General features: G+C 37.9%; 1 protein-coding gene across 3 annotated transcripts in view; it reads left to right on the plus strand.

The window, feature by feature from the left end:
- STK39 (serine/threonine kinase 39) overlaps positions 1-27,107 on the plus strand; it is a 75,698-nt gene that overhangs the window by 15,757 nt on the left and 32,834 nt on the right. For 2 of the 3 annotated variants that reach the window (XM_066553645.1, XM_066553644.1), the window contains exons 2-12: positions 309-421; positions 5,327-5,435; positions 6,763-6,904; positions 7,279-7,334; positions 9,003-9,112; positions 9,211-9,312; positions 9,505-9,638; positions 12,850-12,898; positions 13,005-13,070; positions 25,656-25,778; positions 25,907-25,939. In XM_066553645.1, the coding sequence (XP_066409742.1) occupies positions 407-421; positions 5,327-5,435; positions 6,763-6,904; positions 7,279-7,334; positions 9,003-9,112; positions 9,211-9,312; positions 9,505-9,638; positions 12,850-12,898; positions 13,005-13,070; positions 25,656-25,778; positions 25,907-25,939 (939 nt within the window). In that variant the 5' untranslated portion in view covers positions 309-406. Of the gene's footprint in view, positions 1-308; positions 422-1,238; positions 1,344-5,326; positions 5,436-6,762; positions 6,905-7,278; positions 7,335-9,002; positions 9,113-9,210; positions 9,313-9,504; positions 9,639-12,849; positions 12,899-13,004; positions 13,071-25,655; positions 25,779-25,906; positions 25,940-27,107 lie in introns of those variants that run through there. The other variant, XM_066553646.1, reaches the window with a different exon arrangement.

Consider the following 27,107-nt stretch of genomic DNA (forward strand, 5'->3'; position numbering starts at 1 on the left):
AGTGTAATGAACTACAAAATGCATTGAGGTGGTGATGTCTTGATAAATGAGTATGTCATTTGAAATCATTGGCTTTGTAATTTTTTGTGGTATATGGAAAAGAAACTTTCAGGTTTTTTTTTTTCCATCTGAGATGTGTGAAAGGTGTCTTGCTAGTGGAAAGGTATGCATGTGGAGAAAGCACTGAAAAAGGATAAACAGCAGCTTTGAAGTTCTTTGTCAGTATGGGCTTCTCATGCTGGTCACTGGTTTACCTCATCTGTGAATCTCTGTTGATCTCTGACTGTTCCTTTCCTGCCCTTTTTCAGGTAGCGGTGCTACAGCAGTTGTCCAGGCAGCACTCTGCAAACCCAGGCAAGAACGTGTAGCAATAAAGAGGATCAACTTAGAAAAATGCCAAACCAGTATGGATGAATTACTTGTAAGTAAATAAAGGGGCAGCATGTTACATGGAGACTTACCTTCTGTTTTGACTTTTTTTTTGCTTGGTCCAAGAGTGAGGTAGAATTTTATGCAGGATATGAGAGAAGGATTTGAAAATAATCTTAAAGACTTACACCATTCCCTAAAGAGATTTTTTTAATGCATATTTTTTCATGTCACAAAAACGACATATGCAAACTTTAATATTGAGATAATCAACCTGGGATTACTGTGGCTAGACCCTAAGCTCTTGTTTTCTGGAAGCTCAGCTTTTAAGCTATTACTGTCTAGATGTCTGTTTTTTAATACTGAGGAAAGATACATTTTCCTTTGGTTAAACACTGATTAAAAATATGCAGAAAAAATTTAGTAAGTCTCCTTAAAATGTCTGAAGCACTAAAACATGTTGGATCATTTCATAATGATAACTTTTAAGGAGAAAAGGAGGAATGGCTGCACGGCCATCTAACAAGGAAACTCTTGTTAAAGCTAGTAACACACATTTATCAGATAGGTGTAACAAGAATGTTTGAAGAATATTATTTGTTTGGGCCACTGGTCAGAGAAGAAAGGGACCTGTAAGAAGACATTTGTAAAGGAACTGCGAGAGTTTTTCCTCTGCACTGGTTATGGCAATCCAGAAAATTCGCGAAGAACTATTGAAACACAAAACCTATTGCTTTCTAATGCTCCTAGATAGGTGCTTGTAAGACTTGTGTGTTTATGTATAGGCAGCATAAGAAGATTTGAAGGACACAGAACCATTCTAAAAGTGAGAACACTCTCTTCTGTTCCACAGGTTATACTACAGCCTAGAGACTGTGGGCTTTTTCTAATGCAGAAATTCCTGCCTCTGAAGGAAATGATCTCCTCAGCAGGGAATTGCCAGTGCAAAAGATATCTTGAATTTGATACAGAGGGTATGGTCCGTCCAGTTTCTTCAGATAAAATGGCTTTTTTACAGTGGAGGACCCAAAATGCTCTTCCCCTGGTGATTGATGGCATTTGCCTTGAGTTTGTGACCGCTTGTATGCGACTTTGTTGTGCTTTTTATGGGGATTGTGGTAGTGGAAGTTGCTTCTGAGGCAGTGAGAATTCTGTCAACTGAAAACTCAAAAGATAAATTCTGAACTGTCTTTAAGCCCAAGGTGAGATGCTGTGCATGATGTATTAACAGCTAAGTCCCCAAAGAACATTTCTATTAAAAAATAAATACTAATAACTGTAAGATAAATTGGTCAGAATTGGAAATTTTTGGTTAGAATTTGAACTAATACTGGGAATTAAGAATTAAAATGTCACAAGCAAACAAGCAAAACCAGACAAAACTGCCAGAAATCTGCAAGGGAAATTGTTGTGGTCTGGAGAAACGATTGCAGTTAGTTACAAGCTTGTAAAAAGTTCCCTTGCCAAATGCTTGAGTGTCTTTACTGTTGACATGTCTCCACTGTCTGTCAAATGAGGCAGTAGGTCTTGAATTTTTGGTACTATATTGCTTTCTTTTGGTACAAAGACAACCGTCCATACCATCTGTTTTATTTTATAGCATAAGTCAATTTCTGCTTTTCTGTGCTCAGATTTTTTGTTTCTTTAATTTGTTGAGCTGTTTTGGTCTGAACATGAATTGGAATTTTCCTGGATCCTGGTTAGGAGAGGTATAGAAGTGTGTACACATATGTGCATGCGTACACATACATAATTAACTTTTTTCTTCAGTATACCTATGACTCAGTTCTATTAGAGAAACTTTAAAATTTTATTTGAAAAATAGAGACTTTTCTGGAAAAAGGCATAATTGACCTTCAAAACTCTTGTTACAACTGTAGTAACATTTTCATTTCAGTTGATAGTACTTAAAGTGTTCTTGTGTTTTTGGCAGAATTTGAGTCTAAAAATTTTGAGCTTAATCAGTTTTTAATCATTTTTCTGATGAAACAGTTTTTGTTGGCACAGGGATGTTCTAAAACTGTCTGTTCTCTGAACACGCTGTTTTTTAAAATGATGGTGCAGAGTGCTTATGAATACTGTGCAAAGGCACCCTTCACAAATTCTCAGCTGTGTGGCCTTGAGAGAAGTGGAAATGCATCAACCCATAGAAGCAGACAGGATTTGGGCCAGTGTCAATTAAAATAGAAAGGCAGTGTGGGAGGGAGTTTAAATATTACTGAGGTTACACAAACTGCCAAACTCCTGAAATTCGATACTCTGTTTCCTGCAATGTCCCGTGTTCTCACTATTGCAACCTAAGTGTACCTTTACCCCCTAAGCCAAGGGAAAAGTCCTGTCCTTAGCACTGTCCTGACTGGGTGTCCTCCCTGTTCTTTTACCTCCAGGTTTTTAAAACAATCAAACCCTCAAGTCCACAAACGCCAGAACGTTGTGTAGAATTTGCTTGAAGGGATTTTCCAGGCTGTTGGCTGTTCTGCGGTGTTTACCCCGGGGGCAGGAGATGTACAGGAGCCCCCGGCTGTGTGAGGAGGCCGCGGGAGCCGGGCCCGCTCAGGGCCCGGCCTGCTCAGCGCCCGGCCCGCTGCTGCTGCAGCCCAGCACGGAAAGGAGCTGTCTCGCAGTTGCTTATTAACTGTGTCACCCACCTGCCCTTAGGCTGAAAGACATTTTTATGCAGCTGCTCCGTGAAACTGGATCAGGAGTAACCTGGCTGAAAGAGGTTAGCGTTTAACCTGGGCATATTGCCTGGTGAAGCACACAAATGCCTATACTAGTGCAAGGCAGGGGGAAGAGAGGGATGAGGGAGAGACTTAAATTGCTGTTACTTCTTTGCTGCTGTTGAATGTCTGAGGTGGCATAAATGTGGAGAAAGCTCCAGTGTTTTCTCCTGAATGTTCTGCTGCAAGCTGTTTCCCTGGCAGTGTATTTTAAATGAATTCTTTTCTTTCTCACCTGTGCATATCGTGGGCTATAGCCAAAGAGATGAAGTCTGTGGAGGCTTACTATTTTGTTTGCGATAGGAGTTTTCTAGAACCACAAGTCTGAAGTGATTTAATTCTTTCTTGAATAAATTTCATCCCTTATCTCGCATGAGGGGCTGTTTGTTTATTTTTGTTTTGCAAAGACTCTTCGAAAAAAAAGTCACGAAAGCTGAGATGCAAGGTGCCTTTGGCAATGGTTACTGTGGTAGCTCAATTGTTGCCCATAAGTTGATGCAGGGAGGTAAAATATTCAAAACACTTTTCAGTTAAAGATAGTGAAGCTTATCTCAGTCAATTAGTCACATTTCTGCATTATTAATGTCTAAGAAAAATAGATGAGATGCATTTTTGCCCAGTGGTGTCAGCTGGACTTTTTGAGTCACTGTTGTATTACCATAGGAAAACAATATAACAGTGTAAGAAATGAAATAGTAACCAGGACTGGGGGAGTTACAGTTATGGTTTGGAATGGGTAGCTGAATTAAGAACATGAGGCAGTAATTTGACTTGTGTTTAAGATGACATGTCTTCTGGGAGAGGGAAATGTACTCTACATGTCTGTCTTCTGTCTTTCACCTACTGTCTTCTGGGGGATGACAGGGAGCTATCTTGCAAATTGCTCTTATTATTCAGGCTCATTGATTCATTATCCAGGCATTCTTCCTTCACCCTGTGTTCAGGGTTCACAAATTGTCTAAGGGAGGAGGACTATGGACAGCAGAACAAGCTGAAATGTGTGTCGAACTACAGCCTGACTTTAATAGTTTCCTACAAGCACCATGAGATTAAATCCCAGTCTTTAATACATATAATTAACTTTTTGTTAGAAACCAGCTGTGATTTTGAATACATTGCAAATAACAAAGAACCTCTTTCAAACAATTGCTAAAATGAAGTTTAAAGTTGAAAATGGCATTTCGGGCAGCTTGAATCAACCTAAGTGGGACCTGCTTAGTGTGTAACTTGCACAAGTGCTGTTGAGTCAAAGAGAAACGGTTCCCCTCAAACAGTTGCTTTTCAGGGATAGAGGAGAGGAGGAAGACCTTTTTAGCTGGATTGGCTTCCAGACTAGCTCACCCTCCAGGGGCATGTCCTCTAGCACCAGGTGTGGATTTGGGCTCTGTAGCTGGAAGTAAAGAGGGACAAGTAGGGTTGGGACATCTTAAATTGGTGTGAGTTCAAACCCTGTGGTACAGAAGAGGCCTCATGCTCCTGTGTAAAGATTGGCAGAAGAATGAGAGTGGCCAGAAAGGTGTTACAGAACAATTATGTGAAAGAGTGAATATAAAAAGAACTCTGCTTGAATTAACAGATACAAGACAGTCATTCTTAATGTGTACAGCTGTGGCGTGTCATAGATGCTGTTACTTGGTAGTGCCACGTTGTGCATCTGTTAGTGACTCTGTGTTCCTCTAGTCAATTGTTTCCTATGACTTTTAGCCTGTAATATTGCTTTTTCTCTATTTCTGTTTACTTGTGTGGCTCTGGTGTCTACCTGTCTGTCCCACAGCAACTGAGCCAGTGGTGCTTGTCCTTTGTTCGACGGCTTCCTTCCTCCTTTCCTACCTGTTCCCATTCTTCTCTTCATATCACTTTTGAACAGAAAATGCAGTAGATTTTGACCTTTCCTTGCATTTTGTTGTCCAGCCTCTACCCACACCTTCAGCTCTTGGAGACTACTCATTCTTCATTGCTTACTGTGAATTTGAGATTTTAACAGTAATTTCTTTGCTGTTCTCAGGAGAAAAGTGTTGTAGCTATGCCTGTATGTTATGGCCAAACTTCCCTCATGTTTTTAGCAATAATGTTTTTTCTTGCATGCAGATCTTTAGGTAAATTGAAATGTTTTAATGCCTTGATGCATACTCCGTACATACTTTAGTTCTGTTATAGTATTTCACTTTGGAAATTTAACTTTATACTAGCAAAACTGATAGCTAGCTCTGTTGTTTTGGGCTTTGTATTTCTTACAGAAAGAAATTCAAGCAATGAGTCAGTGCAATCACCCTAATGTGGTGACCTATTACACATCTTTTGTGGTGAAGGATGAACTGTGGCTGGTTATGAAGCTATTAAGTGGGGGTAAGTTACTGGTTTTACTTGTTTAGCTGCAAGGCAGTTGTAGGATTTTTTCCCCTAATGTACCACCTGTGAGTTCATTGAGCTAAACTAATGAGAAAGGGGTAGACACTGCATAGGATGAACCTCAAGATGTAGGCATGTTAAGGAGCAATGTGCAAGCTTACGAAGTTTGTATATCTGTATTCATAGGATAGGCTCAGAATTACTGAAATACAGTAGTTATATAAACAGAATTTAATTTTCATTCTGAACCAATTTATGAAACTTCTCTATTAAGGCTGTGTAGGGAAAACTGATTGGAATGAATTCAATTCTCTCAGTGTGATGTTTTATGGAGTTTCTCTAGAATCCTCTGTATTTTTATAAAAATGCATATATATCTGCTTTCATAATGAGTATTACTCATTCCTTATTCAAGCAAGATCCATCCTAGGCCAAGTATTACGCATATTGCATCCTTTTTTATTGCTTAAGCTAACCAAACACTCATTGCATTTTTTAATGATAATAGCTACTGGTATAAAATTCTTATTTAGCTCTGGAAGAGGAAAAAGGAGGCTGAACTTAATGTGCTTGTAGTTCAGAAAAGAGAGGCCCCAGAAGAAAATGGTTGTTCTGGTCCCGGTTGTTACCTGATGTTGTTCAAGATTAGTCTTGATGGCAGCAGGCTGCTTCACCATGATGCTGGAAAACAAGGAGGGGAAGTGCTCATAGCACTTGTTGTGTCACATTTGGTTGAATTGGTCAGTTCAAGCAGAAGCAGGCATAGACCATGAAAGAAACAAGTAATTCATGACAGGAGTTTACTGTGAGCTGTTGAATAGTACTTGGATAAAAAAAAAAGTTTCCATTAAAAGCCTTGAAGTGTATAATAACTGAGGTTCTATGTCAAACTGTGTGTCACTGGGAATGTTATCATTTGTTTGTATTTGTCTCCTTCCAATCTTGCAGCTGTGTGTTTACATTGTGAATACATGAAGCATGATCTAAACTGGATAATAATCCAAGATCTTTGCAGTACATGTCTGCTTAAATATGGGGTACTCCTGAATTTTTAATTAGTGGTTGCTTTGCAAGTGTTAGCAGATCTTTCTAATGGATCATTAAGTGTTATAGTATTTTTGACAAAAAGCAGTGCTCTATATCTTGTTTGAATGGGTTAGTGGTGTGCTTTATTCTAAGAGCTAGTTACATGGAGCATTTACACATACATGCAAAAATTTAAATTGCAGTAGCATAGAAAGAATGAAGAAATTCAGCTTTCTAAGGAATCTGATATGATAATGCTTTGTATATGCTTTTTTCCTCTCCTGGATCTGTAATGCAGGTTCAATGCTTGATATAATAAAGTATATTGTCAACAGAGGAGAGCACAAAAATGGTGTGCTTGAAGAACCCATAATAGCAACAATTCTTAAAGAAGTTTTGGAGGGCTTAGACTATCTACACAGGAATGGGCAAATTCACAGGTAGGAGCAAATACATAATGAAAAGCATTTTCAAAATTGACTGTAGCTTGTTGAAAGCTTTAGTTTGTGAGACTGTATTTATAAAAGATGGTAAACCAGACTTTGAACCTAAATATCTACCTTCTTAAAATCTATTCCTGAATTTTGCTCCTTTATGCTTGAGCTGAATTCTGGTCTTTTTATATGTGAAAATTTGTTAGAGTTGGAGTTCTGCGCTCTGTTTTAATGTTATTCAGTTACATTTTACACATCAGCTTCCTTTCTCGGTTTTAAATTTGAAAATGCTCTATTGTGAAACTCTTCAGTGTGCAATATTTGTTTGCATAAAATGCACAGTATGTGCTTTCATGCTAACCTCTGTTTGTACATTCTAGAGATTTGAAGGCTGGCAACATTCTACTGGGTGAGGATGGCTCTGTACAAATAGCAGGTAATGGTGGTGGTAGAGTAATGAATAAATAAAAGCAAAAGGTAACTGCAGCTGGATCGGGGCAACTGGTATCAAGGGGGAAAGTTTTTCTATTGGCTTTTAACACTTCCTTTTGGGGTTTTGTAGCCACAAGTTATCCAGTTTCAGATTTCAGGATTCTTGATTAATGATACTTGACTCAAATTATTCAATATTTCTCTGTGTCACATCAAATATTTAAGGCAAGTTTTCTAATGTCCTTTTAATGTTTCCATTTTATTCACCCATGCACCTTAAACAGCTTGCAAATTGTAGAAGCTGATATTTCTGTTAATTTCATTTTTTTCTGCAAGTAATTGTAATAGTTCTTGGAGATCCAACAATCTGTGTGTACTGTCCATCATAAGGACTTGGACTATAAGTTTACTAGTTACTGAGATGTAAGAGATATATCTCACTGAGAATTATTTTTGGCATATCTGCCATTTGTCTGGCAGTGGTATCTGTTGGATACAGTTTAGCATCTTAAATGTCCTCTGAGTGCATTGATGTGCTTCTTGAGCTGTAATCTGTAAGAATTGAATTATTTGGTCTCATAAGAGCAAGGCTCATATCCCATCTCTCAGACTGGTATCAGATTATCTGGAAAACAGTGGGAGCAGGTGGTGATACCGGCCCCTTCCCCCAGCACACTGCCAGGCCTCCCACAGTCTAAAGAGGGTGACTGAGCACTGAGAGCCCTCAGTAATAAAAATGGCTATAGACAGAAGTTGTCATTTTTATATAAATGATGCTTTCAAAGTACCACGTAAACATGTGTTTTAAGGGCTTTAATATGCCAGTGTCTAATAATGATAAAACTACATTTTTCTGTAATTACTGGAGGCGTTTTCTTTTCAACCTTAAAATCAGGTAACAACAGGAAAGCATTAGGGAATAAATTGAAGTCTATAGTGAAATACTCTATTTCAGTATAACTGCATTGTAACTAGTATAGTTGAAAATACTCTTCATACAGCTCCATTCAAAATTGACAGTATTTCTACATACATTGGGAACCTGCTCTTTCTTCCACTTACACGCCTACTTCTCCCTCTATGATGTTACTACATCATACAGCTGTCCTTGATGTAGTAACAGATTAACAGAACACTGAGCCTTTTGGGTTTTTTTCCTAATCTATTTCAGAATTTGGAAAAAGTTATTCATGTCCTGGTCTACTATTAATTGAATATTAGTGGTGACTTTTCTGATTGCCTTTGGTTTGTCCAATTCTCATAAGAATTGAAATTACATCAAGTATTGTCTCTTGTTCAAATCAGATTCATGTTTATTTGCTATGCAGAAGAAGCGCCTTGTCTTTGAACAATATCAGATGCAAACCTTGGCACAAAGTGAATATTTGAAAACTCTAGGTGACAGATGTATTGGAATCCTTTGCAACTTTATCCAGGAAGACACATACTGTGAGGTTAAACCTGAGGATGTTTTAGTGTGGATTTCCCTGATAAAACTGTACCTTCTATTCTATAGCATTTCATGAACAGTGTATCATGGAGCAAAGGTCAGCTTTGCAATGGAGAGTTTTTTATAAGCCTTCCTGCAGGAACTGACGTTATTTCTAAAATGTGAAACTTTTGCTTTGTTGTTGGCAGTTTAACAGATTTCAACTTTTCTCCTCTTTCCCAGATTTTGGTGTTAGTGCATTTTTAGCAACTGGAGGTGATGTTACTCGTAACAAAGTAAGGAAAACATTTGTTGGTACTCCCTGCTGGATGGCCCCTGAAGTAATGGAGCAGGTATTTCTAATGCTAATCAAAAATTTAAAACATTTTATCTTTTTATTTTGGAACTTGAGACATCACCACCTTCGTTTTCTGTTCTGGTTCTGTTTCAGGTGCGAGGTTATGACTTCAAGGCCGATATGTGGAGTTTTGGGATAACAGCCATTGAGTTAGCAACAGGAGCAGCACCTTATCACAAATACCCTCCTATGAAAGTAACAATCACTTTGTAATTGTTAATGCTGTTAGCTGTATTACTAATGCTGCTAGATAGTTAGTACTACTTCATTTTCAATAGCAACTCAGGGTATCTAAATAAATGTATTCTGTGGAGTATTTTTTTTCTTTTAATTTCTACATTTCCAATTGGTTTTGCTTATGACACCTCATTTTTGGGTTTATTTTAGGTGTTAATGCTAACGCTTCAAAATGACCCTCCCACTTTAGAGACAGGTGTAGAGGACAAGGAGATGATGAAAAAGTATGGCAAATCCTTTAGGAAACTAATCTCATTATGCCTTCAAAAAGATCCTTCCAAAAGGTAGGTCACCATTGCCATGTAAAATAGAATTATTTTTGAAAATATAGACTACTTCAAGTTCCAGTGATAGAATCTTTAAGTGTACAGTTTGACTTTTGGAAATAGCAGCCTTCAGTCACGTCCATCTGGGGAGAAGAAATTGCCTTTTTACTGTTCCCTAAGTTTACTACTTTTCTGATTGTTAACCTAATGTATTTATACTTAAACATAGTATTGAATTAAACGTGGCTCAAATAAAAGTTCTTGCTCTACATCTTAATTTCTCATCTGAAGGAAGATATAAATCATGATACTGTGCACAAGTCTAAGAAGACTGTTCAGATTGAGCAGCAGAACAGTTGGTAACCAAATATATCATTCTCTTGCCTTTAAAAGAAATTAAAAATGAATAATTTTATGTTGATTTTTCTCATTTTGTGGCATAAACTTGCTGTTTTTAACTGGGATATTTCCAGAGAAAATGACTTGCTAAAATGTTTTTGTTTTCTTTTTTACTGTAAAGTTAGGGGCTCCAAGTTTGTTGAATTTTCCTCATGTTTATGTAGGGAACTGCATGTCATAGTGTCTTTATTTGCTCTTTCTTGCTGTGTTTTTTAAATCAAGGTGATGAAAGTATTAAATATTTATTTCAAAACCATTGTTGGTATCCCAAGTTCCCTGAATGATTAATTTATTTATTCATTTTTATGCACACTCATTTTTGCAGGCTTTTTTCTGTTGAAGAATTGTAGGAAGCACATTGTAATTAGCTTTATTTCCTAAAGTGTTTAGTATATCACTGTTTTCTAGAGTTTCAGAGATACTATTTTTTGTGGAAAGATTTTTCTGAGAAAGCAATCCTGATCGTGTGTGTCATTTGTGGCGTGTACTTCCTAATGTAATGTTAGCCCAAGTGCAGGATATGGTTGTAGGGAGTCACATTGAAAAGGTGACAGCAGGAATACTAGAGAACAAGTACAATTAACAACAAAGATTGTGGCCACATCTTTATTCTTGAAATACTTGAAAATATTTTTCACTCAATGTTCATTTGTGTACTGCTTTCAGCTTCTCAAACCCCTTACCCTTGTTGGTCTTAGTAGCAAGTCCTGATGCTTTAAGCTTAGTGCTGCAGTTTGGCTGCTTACAGATAGGTATAATAATAATAATAATGGATAATCAAGCTCTTGATAATCAAGCTTCTTTTAGTTTCCTGTATCTAGCAATTTTCAGGCAAGATTAAAGTGGTATAAATGAATGAGAAGTAAATAAAATGAGTTTTCCTTGTCTCCTTGAATACATAATGTTGAGTTACCTGACATGTAGTAAAGGCTTTGGTGTTTAAGGTACTTATTTAAATTTATAGATTTATTAAACCACATGCAATAACTTCATCCTGAGGATTGCCTTGAATGGAACAATTAGACCAGCAAATAGATGTTCAGATAGAAACGGGTATAGAGCAATTTTTTTTATACTGGGGGGGTCATCATATTTCTTGGAATCCCGGATGTAATTTTGCATGGAGATCCCTCCAGCAGCCATGATGTCAGAGAAGTGGGAGAAGTCCTCTCTCTTTGTGGCAAATTCTAGGACAGGCATTGCACTGCTGCTGTCTCAGACTATGATGTTTTTCTTTTGGGGATCTTTCTGGGTGTTTCTCTCTCCACAGTGCCAAGGATGCTGCTCACAGTCCACAGCTGCAATTCATTGCTGCAGCTTGTGTGGAAAACAGGGCCAGAAAACATGTCCAGGCCAGTTCAGAAGCTTCTGGCATAATTAATGGTAGAGGAATGGAGAACACTAGTTTGGATGAAACTTTACTAAAATGTAGCTTTTAAGTGTGCATAACCCTGTTGTAAGATGTGATAGCACTGTACTTTGAGAACTCTAAAATTTTGGCACAGAAGCTATTTTTTCTTTTAAATAGTTTTCCGTTCCTTTTTGCTCATCCAAGATACATTTATGAATTACTACCAAGTCTGGTGGTCTCCACAGGACCAGTGATTGAAACTCCTTTATTGTAGAACTTGGTGTTTTGGAGGTGAAGAAAACTGTGCTCTATGGAACCTGTTGTCTGTCTAAATTGAATGTTTTGTTAATGTCAAGTTGTTTCATTATTCCTTGCAAGTATGAACTGATATATACATACAGACTATTTACTACTACTCTTTTGCTCACTAACTTTACTGATCTGTCCTCAAAGAAATAAATTAGGTCAGATTTTGGGGGGTTTTTTGAGATTGAGATTTTCCAAATGGAAGCTTTCTAAGTGTTTTACCTAGTTTGTTCTATATTCAATCTCTTGCTGGAATTCAAATGGAAAACTAGAGCAGATGTTTCTTCTGTTTATTTAGAAATTATGGGTCTTGAAGATTTTGACTTCCTTAAATTTAGCTGTATCAAAATTAGTCCTGTATGGGCTCCTAATGGAAACGATTTTATCTCATCCCAAGAGATGCTTCACTTTCTCTTCAGAGTCTGCTTCAGTACCAGAGTCTGGCTTTGGCTAGATAAGTGTCTTTTTAGATTCCTGAATCTAGGGAGACAAAACCTGCTGTTGTAATCACTTTGATAGCTGTGAGATTGTGGTTATCTCTTGGAAATGCTGAAACAGACTTAAACAGAGCTGCAAGTAAAAAGGAAGTGTCAGTTTTTACCTTACAGCTGTTGTTTTGGTTTGTATTTGTCTGTTTGATTGGAAGATTATCCTGATGACTCTTTGGTTTATGCACCATGTAAATAGTGTCAGTATAGCTCTTGAGAATATCTGTTGACATCAATGAGGTAAAAGGATGCCAATAGGAGGTACCGATGCTGCTGTATGGAAAATGTAACTATGCTTTTATTGCTGTGGAGCAAAGTTTTAGTTGTATTCATAGTCATTTGGGGAAGAAAGCAATACCTGACTTTTTTGTGGTTTTTTTTTTGTCTTATTTGTTTTTTTAAAAGGTTAAATGCATTTGTGTTGAACAAAAAAGGGTGGGAAATGGCAGCTTAAGAGACTGATTTTTTTTCTCTCTTTTTTGGTATTTTTGCCATAGAGAGGCTTAATTTTTTTCATGTGTGGTAAGTGAGTTTGTGTGAATTAATTCAGTAGCTATGATCATTCATTCCCCATTCATACAGTACTAATTCAAAGTATTAGAGACGTACCATTTAACTAACGTCTGTACTGTATTCACTGGGAGGGGTCTTTGTTTTCTGTTCTAATTTATTATTGATCTTTCAGGCCCACAGCAGCAGAACTTTTAAAATGCAAATTTTTCCAGAAAGCCAAGGTAAAACGTTTAACCCTATGAGTAAATTTTGCTCTGCCTTAAAATCTATGTGAAATGTCTTCTTTCCTTTTATTGATTTTTAACTTAACAAATGTTGGTTTTGCAGAACAGAGAATACCTGATTGAAAAGCTGCTCACTAGAACACCTAATATAGCACAAAGAGCAAAAAAGGTGAGTGCATTCACATATTTTTCCATCTAGTGTGGAAGATAAAGCAGAGACTCCTCAGTTGCCTTATATTTTTAGTTGACTAACTGAGCCATACTTTTAATTCAGTCCATCAAAGATAGTGAGTGTTGAATGAATGTTTTCTGCAGCTTTGTTCTCTCTAGGAAGCCCTGAAGCATTTTTACTTCCTTTCTGACCTTGTCAAAATGATAGATGATGTTTGTCATACTTGATAGGATTTTTTTTCTCACTTCCTCTTAGAAAGCTACAGGTGAAGTAGTTGTGAGGAAAAAAGGTGACCTGCAAACATATAGGTTCATAAACTGCACAGTTCATATCTTCATTGATCACATAAGGAAAGGGTGAAGATACTTTAAATGGTATTTATTGAAAACAGCCTGGTTATTTGGATTATTTTAAATGTTATTCCCAAAAAGTCAGGTCAAAACTCTGCAAGAGTGCTGCTGAGTTTTTCAGACCAGTGGAGCATTATTCCACAGGTTAAACCCACAGCTGTGCTTGTATTTCTGTGGTGCCTTTGGCACATGTATAAATGAGCTTACCAAGTCATGTGCAGCAGAATAAAAAAAAAATTGTGACTCCTAACAGGTAAGTACTGTAAAATCTTTCAATATGAAGCAAGCTGCTGTTCATAAGAGCTAAGAAACAGGAATGAATGTAGACACCTGTTTGTGTGTGAAAAATTATTGAACTCCCTTTTCCCTTTCTGTTGTGACTTAACTCACCATGTCTCTTCAGTATGATGTGCCTGCTCAGAGACTGCTGAGCCTCTGCAGCTGACAGACACAGTGGTGTGCTGAGTCCAGCCTTCTAAAAGCAGGCTTTGCTGGGGGGATATTTGGAGAAAGCTATTTTAGAAAAGGAGCTGTTTCAGCCTTTGTTGGCATGTCAGTTGGGCTGCAGCTACCCTGACCAGCACCTGCACGATTTTCTCTTGTCTTTGGGACTATTGGTTTAGTGTAGTTCTACAACACTGACATGTTCTCACAGCTGGTGGCTCACATTTGAAAGAGACTGTCTGCAAGATCTGAGTGCTTCAAGTTCCTACGAATCTTCTTCATATGGAAGTAATTTTGGGAACTCGGTGGTGGGCTCTGGGAGGCTTGAGTAGGAGGGGCTGCTGAGAGGGTTTGTGGCAGGAGTGTCGTGCTGAGCAGTTTGGAGCCTGCGAGGGGGGAGGAGGAGTGTTCAGGGTTTGGCCGTGCGGTGGCAGCAATGCCCACACAAACCAAGATCCAGCCGGAGAAAACCCGCCCTGTGTTTCTGGGTTTGCACCCCGGGAGCGCAGGAGGGATCCAGACACGTGCTGGTAGCAGCCAGGCTCCTGACAGAGCTGGGCCCCCTCCACGCTGGATCCCGGGCCAGCTTTAGACGCTGCCGGTTAGCGCATGCATGCACTCACGTAGTACTTTATACTCCTTTAGATAACATAGCACTTGGAACTGCGAGGGGAATGCAGGATAGCCTGCCCTACACCACACCACCAGAAATAATTTTCTGAATTGCTTCTTTGACAATTATTTCTAATTTGAAGGAGGTGTGAATCTTCTGAAATCAAAGCTATACAGTGGTGGATACAAATTAATATGTCTTTAATTACATCATAAATGGGGAAAATATTTTGATTTTAGTTACTGAAAATGCTAAATTATTTATATTTTAAAAGGACACAATATTAAAATTCATTGGGGATTTAAAGTTTAATTCACTTGTTAGAACTGTGCATGTAGCTGCTGTTTTAAGACACCATAAAATATAAATGTACTTTAATAATAAAACTCTGGGGTTTTGTTTAAAAAGCTTGTGTAAGTTGAGTTTGGTTGTTTAAACATTTACATGTAAAATGTCTAAGAGGTTTCTCTTGGAAGAAGTAACACCTGTAATTGAAAAACTAATATTACTAGAGCAATAGATAGGAAGGAGCTGGTGTCATCACTGCTTAAATTATCTTCTGTGGCACTTGCTGTGAAAAGCCTATGACTAATGATCTGTAGCACCACTTCTAGTACAGATGTCAGATCTGCCCTGTGGTAATCTAATTTTTCTTCCATTTACCACATGTATAATTGCTTTGCCTTGTTGCCCAGCACTCCAGTCTCAGTTTAGTTTTAACTTGAAATTCTTCTCTCTTGACATAGTGTTCCCACATAGTGTTTGCTTCTGCCTTTATAGCTTATTCTTGGCATCTGTTTTTTTCTAAATATGAGTTCGGGTCTCTTTGTGAAATCCTGAAAGCAAATACGCACATCTTGTATGGGTGAGGAAAACATTTGGTGCTATAAAGATGTGTCCCGCTTTAAACCCCAATTTAATAATTGAGCAACATCTTCACTGTGTGTTTAAAATACTGTGTAACATTAGAATTGTAAGCTATGTATTTATGCACATTTCCCCTGTTCCATTGTTTTATTTGCTTTTAATTCTGCTGAATTTTAAATGATGTCCTTCCTTGCCCTAGCCTAGTAATTAAGGACGATGCTGAGCCACTTACCCAGGAGGAGCGTGTCCTGCCCCTTCCTGTGCAGGACCTGGTTCGATACATATTGGTACTGATCCACAGGAATGAGTGTTACACCCTGCAACTTCTTACTGGCAATTCTGGGTTTCACTAATGGGCCTGCTCACCTGTGAGAGCATCGCTGCTACTTGCTGCTATCAACAAGAGCTGAAGGAAAGGCTATGAGGAATGGTCTGAGCTCAGTATGGTTGGGTAAGCAGGGACATGCTCTGAAGCCACACTTTTGTTATTGATATCAATGTAGGAGCCCTGGCACTCCGTGCCTCTACCTGGTTAGATGGTGTGATGGTAGAGCAGCCTGCCCTGTCCTGCTTGGATGAGGGCCATGTGCACTGCTGCCATAAAACAGCCCACCATATAAGAGTTTGCATATACTACTTATTAGCATGTGCTGAAGTAGTTTTAATTTTGAACTGAACACTAAGTTGTTTCATTTGTGATTAGGATTGCTGTATTGGAAGAGAGCAATTTGAAACAGCTTTTAGAGTTCCACAGTCAGTTTTCAAATCTTATCACACTAAAAAATTAATTATAACTCTAAGTACTCTGTATGCCTAAAGGCCCTGGGTCAATTTTTTGGTTTTATAATCCTATTTTTTTATTTTTCAAATCTCCTGCATGACTGCCACTTCTCCAAAGCGAACAGGGAAAAACATGTATCTGCATTTCATTTTATTGCTGTCTGAAGTGCTGCTAATAAAAAAAAATCTGAGCAATAATTGGGCTTGAATTCTATTTTTGGAATGATGGTATTGCATTGTGCTTGTAATAGAAACTTGTAACAGAAAACTTATAATAGTTGCTTGAAATAGAAAGTTTTTTTAGAGCTGAGAGTTTTGTGTTAGTGGGAAAAACCTGTTGACAGCATGTAGAGATGATTAGTGTGAGTGATACCAGTTTTTATTATACTTCACTAGAAATGCTCTTATGGATGGGTTTTAATTCTAGCCTCTCAGTACAGCTATTTTAAGGTAATGGTCATATTTCATTACATAAGATATCATCAATCCCCTGCATTTAATGAGAAAAATATTATATCCCAGATTTCTTGGACAGCTATAACATCATGATTGCACCTCAGCAAGACATACATGTGCAGTCTTTCCTTGCTTCAGGAATGGATTTAATCTGATAGATACATCTCACCTGTGATGTTTGTTAGTACAGCTGGACTCCAGCTGAATTGCAAAGCAGAGAGCAACATGAACCTGAAATCAGATTGTTAATATAATGGTATATTAACTTTTCTTTACAGTATAAGAAAAGCTTATTTAAATAATATTGACATATAAAAGGAAGGGACATGGGTTATACTGGAACACTTTTTCTGAAAGGCAGTCGCTGAACTATAAATATGTGTTTGGCAAGGCTTTGTGTGAGGGAGGGCCTTCCATTGCAGAGGATTAATTGTCCAGGTTATCCAGAACACTGCTACAAATTTTAAAAAAAAAATAGTGGAACTGTATTTATATGGTTGAATATCACTTAAAAAAAAAGGAGAAATTGCCACTCACACTATGTCTAGTAATTTTTTTATTTTCAAGTAGTTGTTGGAAGGGAAATTTAATAAAAACACTTCTTCCTAGTGTCCAAATGTAAATATGACAGCAATTCAAATAATGAGAAGGCAGTGCCTGCATTAGTGGGTAGTAGAATTGGAAGGGGCAGACACATGTAGTTGCATCAGCTTTGTTTTAACATTTCGTGTAAGGAAGAAGACAACTTAGTGTTTTTGCCATGCTGTGCTTGTGCCATTAGATGCAAGGAACTTCATGCACTATGAGTTTGTCCATCTTTTATTTCATAAGGTGCTTATACTATCTGTGTGGTTGTTTGTGAGGATGGATTTTGTGCCTTTTCAAATAGATCTAATTGTTACCTAAAGAAGTGAGCTTTGAAACAAAGTATGGCTTAGTTGAGTGCCTTTGTACTTCAAATAGCCATATGCATATCTAAAATAACTTGGATTACTTTTTATGGCAGAGTTTAAAAGCTTGTACATGATTCATCTTAGTTGTTGAAAAGTAGCCCTGTTCCCTACTGGAAGGTGTGTTCCAGTCCATGGGCCATCATGGTTCCACTTCAGAATTCATTTTTGCAGCGAGTCCCTGTCTCTTGTGTGACTGAATTGATCGGCTCCTCAGCTCATGTTGTGTTCATGACCTGTTGACTTGTTCAAAAACATCTTGAACATGGACTGACAGGGGGTTGGTGTGTATTGAAAGCTCTTCTGCTTAGAGCAGTAGCTCTAAGTATTTGGCATTTATCGAAGCTGTTGAAACTTGCAGAACTGGAGGAGGATTTTCTTGTAAGTGCTGTTGAAGGAGTCATGATTAAAGAATCAAGACAGGATAAAGGAAGTCTGGGTGTGTATGATGCTGGTGGTAGTCTTTGATCGGGGATTAAGCCTTGTAAATAAGCAGAAGATAATCCTATTTTATTACCCTGTTTTGTAAGGATTTGGTTTTCTGTCACTGAAAATGTGCAGCAAGGTGCTGGTTTTACCTGTTTACCCTCTGAGAAATTAAACCTCAAACATTTCACTTGCATGACATCCAATACCAGATTGCTTCTCTTGGATTTGGAATGGCTCCCTAAGTAAAAGTGTCTCAATGGACTTAGTTTTTATTTAATAAATTTCCCAGTTTATAGGCCAAATCAATATTGTGTCAATGCAGGCAGCATCAGCTGGCTGGCTGGGGTCACCTTACTGTCATGGGATTTCCTTTCTGGAAGACACAGCCTTTCTGGCTGTCTTTGTTCATAAAGGTAGCAAGGAGTTTTGGCAGGATGTGGAAGTGTGTAATACTTGTGATTTTGTATATTTTTGGGAAGTTTGTTAGGGAAGTCATGCAGGTACAAAGAGGATTCTCTAAAAGCCAGGTGGCTCAGAAGCAGCATTCCCACCTGTTACCATTTGCTTAAAGACTGATGAGTAGGTATGTGAGAATTTTTGCTTTTATATGGAGAAATTAAATATTTAGCCCTCGTAGTTTAAAAAGAAAAAAAAAAAAAGAGAGGGAAATTAAAAAGAAAAAGAGCCCAGGCTCAAGCATCTGAAGAAAGTGTAAATATGTTTTCCTGGTTAGACCCTGTAAAGCTTTTACAAGTATAGTAGCAAAAATAATTGTGTGTGTCATTTGTTTTGACACTCCTTTCCCCCCTGCACTTGTGCTTGATACTGGTGATATTTTTGGAAGTTTCTGGGGTGAGCTGCAAGGGAAGTACAGGTGACAAGGACATCCTTGAGATGGTGTTACCCAGTAATACTATAGGGGACTTAATTTAGCTGAAAAGTGCTCTTGTCTCAAGGAGTTAAAATTATGTCTGGAGCTGACAACTTCAAGGTTTTAACCAGAACAAGTAGATTAAGGCCAGCAGAGCAGAAAGAAGGTCTGGAACAGTAATAGTTCTGTTTAGCTCTGAAAAACAGCTCCTCGAGAAGGTTATTCAAACAGCGCAGCTGCAGCTAAAGGTAAAGTCAGTATGGGAAGAGAAAGGGAGAGTCAGGGATGCGCATGCCGGCAGTGTGGGATTTACTGGCAGCAGAGGGCAGCCACATCCAGTGCCGTGCAGCCGGCGGGACCCATCCTGCCTGAGCTGAGTCTGCACTCACAGGCTGCGAGTCTCCCTCCAGCTCTGCGATTTTAAATGCGGTAGGCTGGTAGAATGCATGCTGCTTCCTGAGATCTGACTGAAACAGAAACACTGGGGTTTTAGAAAATTGGATTTTATAAAAATTGCAGAACTATGTTAATTATTTTCATGTTAATTTATGACTTTCTTTTAAGAACTACACTCAAGTTTAAGTTTGATCACCTTAATATTTGAGAGAGACCTTGAATAAATTCAGGTCTCTTTAAAATCTGTGTGAGATGCAGAATGTGTATTACAGTAATTTCTCTTATGTACATAAGAAATTGGAAACCTTGGAGAAAATAGAAAAAGGTAAAAATTAAAGTTTCACCTTGAAATGGTACTTTCAAGCCTCTGAGTTTGAAAGTAATTGAAAGTCATAGTAATTTCTTATTTGAATTCTACAGTAATATACTGTTTTCCTAAACATTCTTTACTGTGACTCTAATGCTGTCAGTGAAACCTACCTTATAATGAGTTTTTTACTGAATAATGAAAGCTCTACATAAGGCTGTAGTTTTCTTTCTTTTCACCTCTGGTTATTTTAAGAAAGTACGCTGCTTGGATGATAATAAAAGCATGGTGGAATTGGAAAATTATGATTATCAAGGTGGCTCTAGTGATCCCTCTAGTGGAATGTCTTCTAGCAGTGATTCACCATCATGATGTGCATTCATCTGAGCAGCCAGAAAAGAAAACTCTAAAGATCTGGATCTGTCTTCATCATCTTTCAGAGTACTAAGCTACTTCACCGATTTGCTGTATCTTTGATTTGCTTTCTTTGATTCTTGCCAGGTACCCTTGGCCTTGGCACCTTAATTAGATTGGAAGGGTGGAGGGGAAGCAGGCAGGGAAAAGAAAGAGGATAGAAAAGAGCTTCACTCTGCATGTTTGAATTAGCCATCGGGTCATGCCTGTCAGCCATTTGGGATTCCTTGTGTTGGAGGCAGAGTGACCCTTTTGTGGAACAATGTATCTCCTCTGCACAATTAATTGAAAACATCCTCCTGAGCACAGGTACAGTTCGTGCCTGAAAGGACTATTGTTAAAATGTGAGTGAAAGAATTATTTGCAGCTAATAACATTCAGGAGTGAACTTTACGTAATTGAACTAATAAATGGAGAAATAATGTCTGAAAAGCAAAAATCATACTGAGTTACTAAATTTCACATTTCCCATGTGACTGGAATTTCAGCAAAACTGCAATTTCTCAAAGCAAAATCAGATTCCAATTTTGGATTCAGGCTGAAAGCAGAGATAAGTATGTTGCAGTATTTAGGTAAAACCTCATGTTTGAGGAAAGCAGAATTAAGAGTTCAGGGAATACCTGCACTTGTAAACAAGATATTTTGATAACAAAATAGTGTCTTACTTTGAGCCACTACATTTTGCTGTCTCTAAGCAGCATTATCCCAGCAATAGAAGAATTGGTGAAGAGTGGAAAAGAGGAGGGTGTTGGGCAAAGAATGCCCCAGAGCGGGGGAGGACTTGTACACTGATTCCCTGGTACTTTTCTCATCATTTCCTCTAGAGGCTCAGGAATGTGCTCCCTCATCCTGTCTCTCTGCAACTAGTAATGGCTTTGTTTTCCTCTCACTGACAGCTGCACTGCATTCCATTTCTAAATTGGGAGCCTAGGTAAGATTTCATGGCAGTCTTCTCAACTGATGGCCATGCCCTTGGGTGTCACACTTGTCATCATGTAACCATGATACTGTTTGGCTTATAAAAACAAACCAGTTCCATAAATATTTCAAGTAAGTGGTCTTTTTTTTTTTTTAAACAGAGATCTGGTTTTTGTTGACTTTTGCTGTGTTATCCCTTAAAAAGGGTGCTCTTCCAGATCCAGTAGAAAGCTGAAGAAATCCCGTTCAATGCAGAATTATCAGTCTCCTGTATTTAGTATTCTTTCATGAAGAAAGATATAATGATCCTTGTATTTCTTGACTTTAAGCTGCCAGTGTAATTGATTTCTCTGGGAGGGAGTATTCCAATAGTTTCTGTGTATGACTATGAAACACTGCAAATTCTAACTTTTTTTCCCTAGTAGGAGAAAAACATAAGACTAAGGTTTTTTTCCATGATGATATTTGCAGCATTCAGACTGGTTTAAGAAGAGAGGACATTAACACCAAATTACTGTGATATCATAGCACTTTTTGAGTTCTATGAAGCAGATGGCCAGAGTTGTTTTTTACAAAGGTAGTGGTACATCCCATTAATAACGATAGCATGCATGAATTGTTGTGAGAAAAACAAAGGGTTTGAATTGCATAAAGCACATTCAGGCTTGCAGAAGTTTTGTGGTTTCCATCAGAATAAAAATAAGACTTCACAATAGAATGAATTCAGAGGAGTTTAAGAATGGCCAGCAGTGAAGGGGTTAGGATGCTCACATGATCTGTGAGACTGGGTTGGATGGGGACTCGCTTCTCCTGAGGTACTGCTTCAGCTCTTCAACAAAGGATGATGTGAACATGTGGGAATTCATGTGCTGTCTTGGACCTTAGGGTTTTTGTAGTTTGTGTTTTTGGTTTTTTTTGCAAAAATGTGATTACACTGTAGGTGTTCTCATGCAAAGAGAACAGTGTTCTTTGACTTTAATATATACTGTAGAAAGTGACTTCTTGCCATTAACCTCAGGAGCTAAGCTGTGATTAAAGCTGTAACTGTTTTAAGCAAAACACTTGCACCATAATCGAATACACAATGATAGGCTGATTTTCTTTGTTGCATTGAAATAAAAAATACATGCATGGGGTGGAGATGAAAATTTGATTTTTTTGTCTTTGGAAGCATTCAGGAAAGGTTTGCAAGATGGTGAAAGGTAAAAGTTATAAAATCTGTTTGCTCTTACTGACAGACTGGATTTGTAATGTAGTCTAAGATCATGTGTTCTACCATGTATGAAATGCAGTAATGCTTTGTGTATGCACTGGTATCCCACAGTGTATGCTTTTTATATCTTTCTTTATTAACTTATAGACACTGAAATAAAATAATCTGTAAGTGGGCCCAATTCTTTTCTGTTTTGAGCAGTTGTGAATAAGGATATAGCAAATTCTTAGTGTTCAAAAAGTGTTCATTCCCTTTGCTGTCACTTTGCAAAAATAAACTTGCAAAGAGATTGCAGCAGCTAAAGAATCAGTAATGAATAATAGATTCTTCTTTCCCTAGTCTCTAACATCTACATATAGTGAGCACATCGTGCCTTGAAAAAAACAATTTATGTTTTGCTTCTCTACATTGTTGCCTTCTATTCATCAAGTCTTGGGAAATGTGGCAGCTTCTGCATTCTGCTGATGAAGTTTTCTCTCTGTCAGGCTGATTAGGCCTGACCTTCCCTGGGTGGGATTTACAGTTGCCCTGTTCATCTGTTAACACATGTTCTCCTGGAAAGCTAGTGCATGGTGTAATTGGCAGGGAATATTAAATTATCTGTATCCTACTTTAAAAAGATGGGGACAAAGAGTTATGTCAGCAGTTGAATTTAAACTTTGTGACTGTGTTGAATTCTGCAATAAGCTTTAACCAAGAACAACATATACAACAATACTACTACTAATATAAGGCTTAATATTCTGTGGTGGTCATGGTTTTTTCACTCACTGATTTGTTCAACATTCTCCGCTTTAACTGATGTTCATAATGTTTTTCTTCCACAGCTGTGGTAATGTTGGCAGTCACTTATAAAGCTTTTCCTCCTAGAAACAGCTTTTGGTTGTACATTACAATGTTCTGAACTGCTTTTGTATTGGCTGTAGTTTAACTGCCAGTCATTCAAAGTAATTTTTTATTCTGTCTTCCGACTTATGCGAAATATGTTTTCTAATATGCGTTAATTTGTCTCGTAAAACTGAACTTTCATTGTTTTCTTTATTAGCAAAAGTTATGGTTCAGTTTAGTTCCTAATTGAAAGGATCGTTTAGATTTTTAATCAGTAAAATCCAAATTAGGATTGAGCATGTTTTAATTTGTTTTCCTTTCTCTCTGAAATACTTCCTGAAAGATATACAATTCTAGCATAAGGAATTATTGATTTTGTATATTTTGACTGAAGCTGATGGGGAAATTACATTTGTATGGCTATTGCATGCAATGTAACCAACTGACTACTTATTTTTGTAGATACACAGGAAGTTTGTTTAGGTTCCATGTTCTGTCCTGGATTTGCTTTGTGTCCTTGTATATAAATAGCTTCCTTTGTTTGCTTCTTTATTTCTCTCTGTAAAATGGAAGACCTGTAGCAGGGTATCAGGAGAAATATATAGAATATTCTCAACTGCATTAATGCTGTTATTTTTGGAGTGAAATGCAAGCATGCTGCCTGTGGTATCAGTCTGCTACTAGTATCTCAAATGATAGCCAGAACAGAAATTTAATATGTTATATAAATTATGTATATTTCCATCCAACATCTGATACTAGAGTGAGATGTTTACGATGAACAAAGAGACAATTTATTTGCAGGCATAGTCTGCCACTTGTGCTCTTTCCTTCACCTAGGTAGGGTACATGCCCTCCATATGTGACTGATTCTTTGTGGCTTTAACTAGAACTGAGTGATCAAAGCCAGGCTTGTTAGTCTAAAAATTGTGCAAATTAGTTCACCAAGTGTTGCAAGTGTTAAGCACACGCACCAGTTAAAAAATGTTCTAGATAACAATTTCACATTTCTGAAAGTTGAAAAGGTTGGGTACTTTGCTGAAATTATAATTTCTTTCTTGTGAACATGTGTGTTGGTGGGAATCAGTCTGATTGAAACAGAGTACCACTAAACTTGTTTTCCTGCTTTCAGAAACCTCTCAAGAAAATAATTTAATTTAACATGGTATTTTGCTTTGTACTTGGGCCATTTGTTTATTTTTTATTAAAAGGCAGTCTATTTAAAAACTTGAAATGAGCTCCTCTCTGCAAATGATGCAAGCATCGTTAAGCCCCATTAAAATAATTCTGTTTAGAATAAGTCTTCAAAACAGCTGAAAATGGAAGTAGCAGGAGAAGATACTGATTAGCGCACGATGCAGTGTTTGAATGTGTCTGTAAACCAATATATCCTACTGTGCTGGAAAAGCATGGTTTTAGTTGTGGATGATGTCCTCTGCTAGGTTTGTGTAGAGCCATTTGGAAGATGCCTGGGCTGTTAAACAAAAGCCTAGCTCAGTCTCCTTGAAGGATAATAAATTACATCCACAAGCAGCAGGCAAATTGCCTGCTAGATTACCTTGTGTCTGTGCTGATCCCTGATGCTGTAGACAGTAAGAGCCCACTGATTGTGCCTGGGCTGATTGCAGCTGGGGAAAGAATTGCTGTGCTACTGCTTGCTTTGGTGTCTGCCTGCTCCTCCCTCCCAAACACAAAGGAGCTGCTTCTACCAAGCTTGGAGGTGACTAGGTTAAAATTGGTCCAATAGGAACTTGGTATGGGAAACAGGGGAAATTGTGCAGTTTGTCCATCAAGAGATGGCATAGGGTATTCCCTCAGTGTCCTCCATAGGTTTCCCTTCTTCTTAGTTACAAATGAGAAAAAAATATGGAGAAACTGAGTAGGGCACTCTAATTCAGTTGTACAGGGAATAAATGTAAGGGAGGAATATCATAAGGACTGAAGGAAATGCAGAAGTGAGGTGAGATCTTCACTCTCTTCTCTGGTTTAATCTTATGTATGCAAAAGGGAAGGGAAAGCAGGTGGGTGTTTGGGAAGTGAAGAGGGGAAGAGTCCAGACAGACATCAAGATACCTGTTTGTGTATGAACAATGTTTTGGAAGAAGACTCTGATCACTCATGCTCTTGTGGTGTCTGGCCAGCCAGCTCCAAATTGTGCTTGGCCTAAACCCAGTACAGGAATAGCATAAGTGCCCAGCTCTCTATGAAAATCTGCTTTGGAAAAATTGTATTAATGCCTGAATCACAGTTTCCTTGGAGGCTCATGGTCTCAGACTTGAAGTGGTCTAAACTATTTTCATATTATCCATCTTGCTGTTTATGGTTCCTGATGGGATTTAGAAGCAGCTGGAATTTGTCCCATGCTGCATCTCTCTGCACATTATGGTTTGCAGCAAACCATAGGGGTTTAGAGCAGGGTTAATACCAGTTTAGTCTTTTAAGTTTCATTATGCTGAAAAGCACCATAATTTTTCTAGTCAGATTTTTATATTTAGTTTTTTTCCCCCTCTTTTGTGTTTTCCATCACTGCCACCAACCAACAGAATGTAGAAGCAAGTTGATCACTGCTCATTTGATGCAAGGCATTGAAACACCACTGGCTTAAGGAGGTCAGATATTATTAGAATATGTTAGCGGCTCCTGCAGCAAATTAATGAGAGCACACAGAATAAAAATTGCAAATAATTGTTGATTAACCAGAACACCAAGAAAGATGTTTGTGTAATAGTAAACAATATTTTGGTAGGTCAGACGAGTGCCAGGTTCCAGTGGTCACCTCCATAAAACAGAAGATGGGGACTGGGAATGGAGTGATGATGAAATGGATGAGAAGAGTGAGGAAGGCAAAGCTGCTATTTCTCAGGAAAAGGTATCTTGTGTTTGTGCCAAGACACTTATACTCTAAAAGACATTCTGTCTTTATGTTAATTGTTAGTATTTCTGGATCTTTGTTGCATAAAGCTGCATAGCTCATGTCTCACTGCATTTGTTTTCCAGTCACGAAGACTGAAGGAGGAGGAGAATGCAGAGGTAAAAATGTCTTGATCAATTTATTTTTCTTCCAAGCATTTGAGTAAAGAGATTTCTTTTTCATGTCTGCTGTTAAAAATGTGAATTGAGATGGGAATATTGTTCTGCTGCCTTGTATGGCAAGTACTTGTGAGGATAGAGCTGTTATGCCATTGTGCCTGTAACAATGAACTTCAGCACACAGTGGATAAGATGGATAGGAATTTAAAAGTCATATTATGTTTGTGCCCAGGAGACTTCATGAAGATAGGTAATTTGGCTTTTTTTAATGAATCTTTGTAACTAGATCACACTAATTGCTGTCTGTACGGGTAATGAAGGCTGCATTGGAGTAGCTAGAACATCTCCAAATATTTTTTCCTCTTAGTATCTATATCATGACATGTAGCTTATAATTAAAATATTTCCTTCCATAGACAATAAAATAGTTGAGTACTGAAGCATATTAGATTAACTCAGAAGAATAAAATACCATATAGAATTTCATGGCCCTGTGCTAAGTGTGGGAAGCATCACTGCTATAATCAGTTATTTAATAGAATTATGGCTTACAGACTTAATTGTCTTTAAACATAGCTGTTCCTTGGGTGGGTGACCCTTGCCACTTCACCTGCAATTTTAGATTCTCTGATTTTCACTGGTGTCAGAGAAATCTTCGAAAGCCTAGCAACTTCCTGTCAGATTTAGTCCTGTTAGCTCCTGTGATGACCCCAGTGTCTCCATTGCAGACCTAATTTACACAGCTCTTCAGCATTTCAGATACTTTATGTAAGCAGGGTACAAAAATAGGATTTTCACCACACAGTCTTACTGTCTTAAATGTTGAGAGTTCTACTACTTGTGACCTGGTTTATTCAGGTAACTCATAATTTTAAAAAGTTGCTTAGTTTATGAAAGAGAGAAAAACCCTCTGCTTGAAGTCTTCTGTTGATTTTTGTTTCCTGAAATGCTCTAGAAGATGACTTGGAACTAAGACTAGTGCATGTTGTCACTGTTGGTGTGTGCCTCTGGGATCTTTGGGATCCAAATTCCTCTATATTGGCATAACATGTCTGTTGAAGACACAGAAATAATAGTAGCTTATATGAATGGAAGGAATTTTACTGAAGCAGAAAAAACCCTGCTCTCGTTTTAGTGGTTGTGAAAAAGAATTTTCCAAAAATTCAAT

This window comes from Molothrus aeneus, chromosome 7, assembly GCF_037042795.1.
Source record: "Molothrus aeneus isolate 106 chromosome 7, BPBGC_Maene_1.0, whole genome shotgun sequence".
NCBI lineage: Eukaryota > Metazoa > Chordata > Aves > Passeriformes > Icteridae > Molothrus > Molothrus aeneus.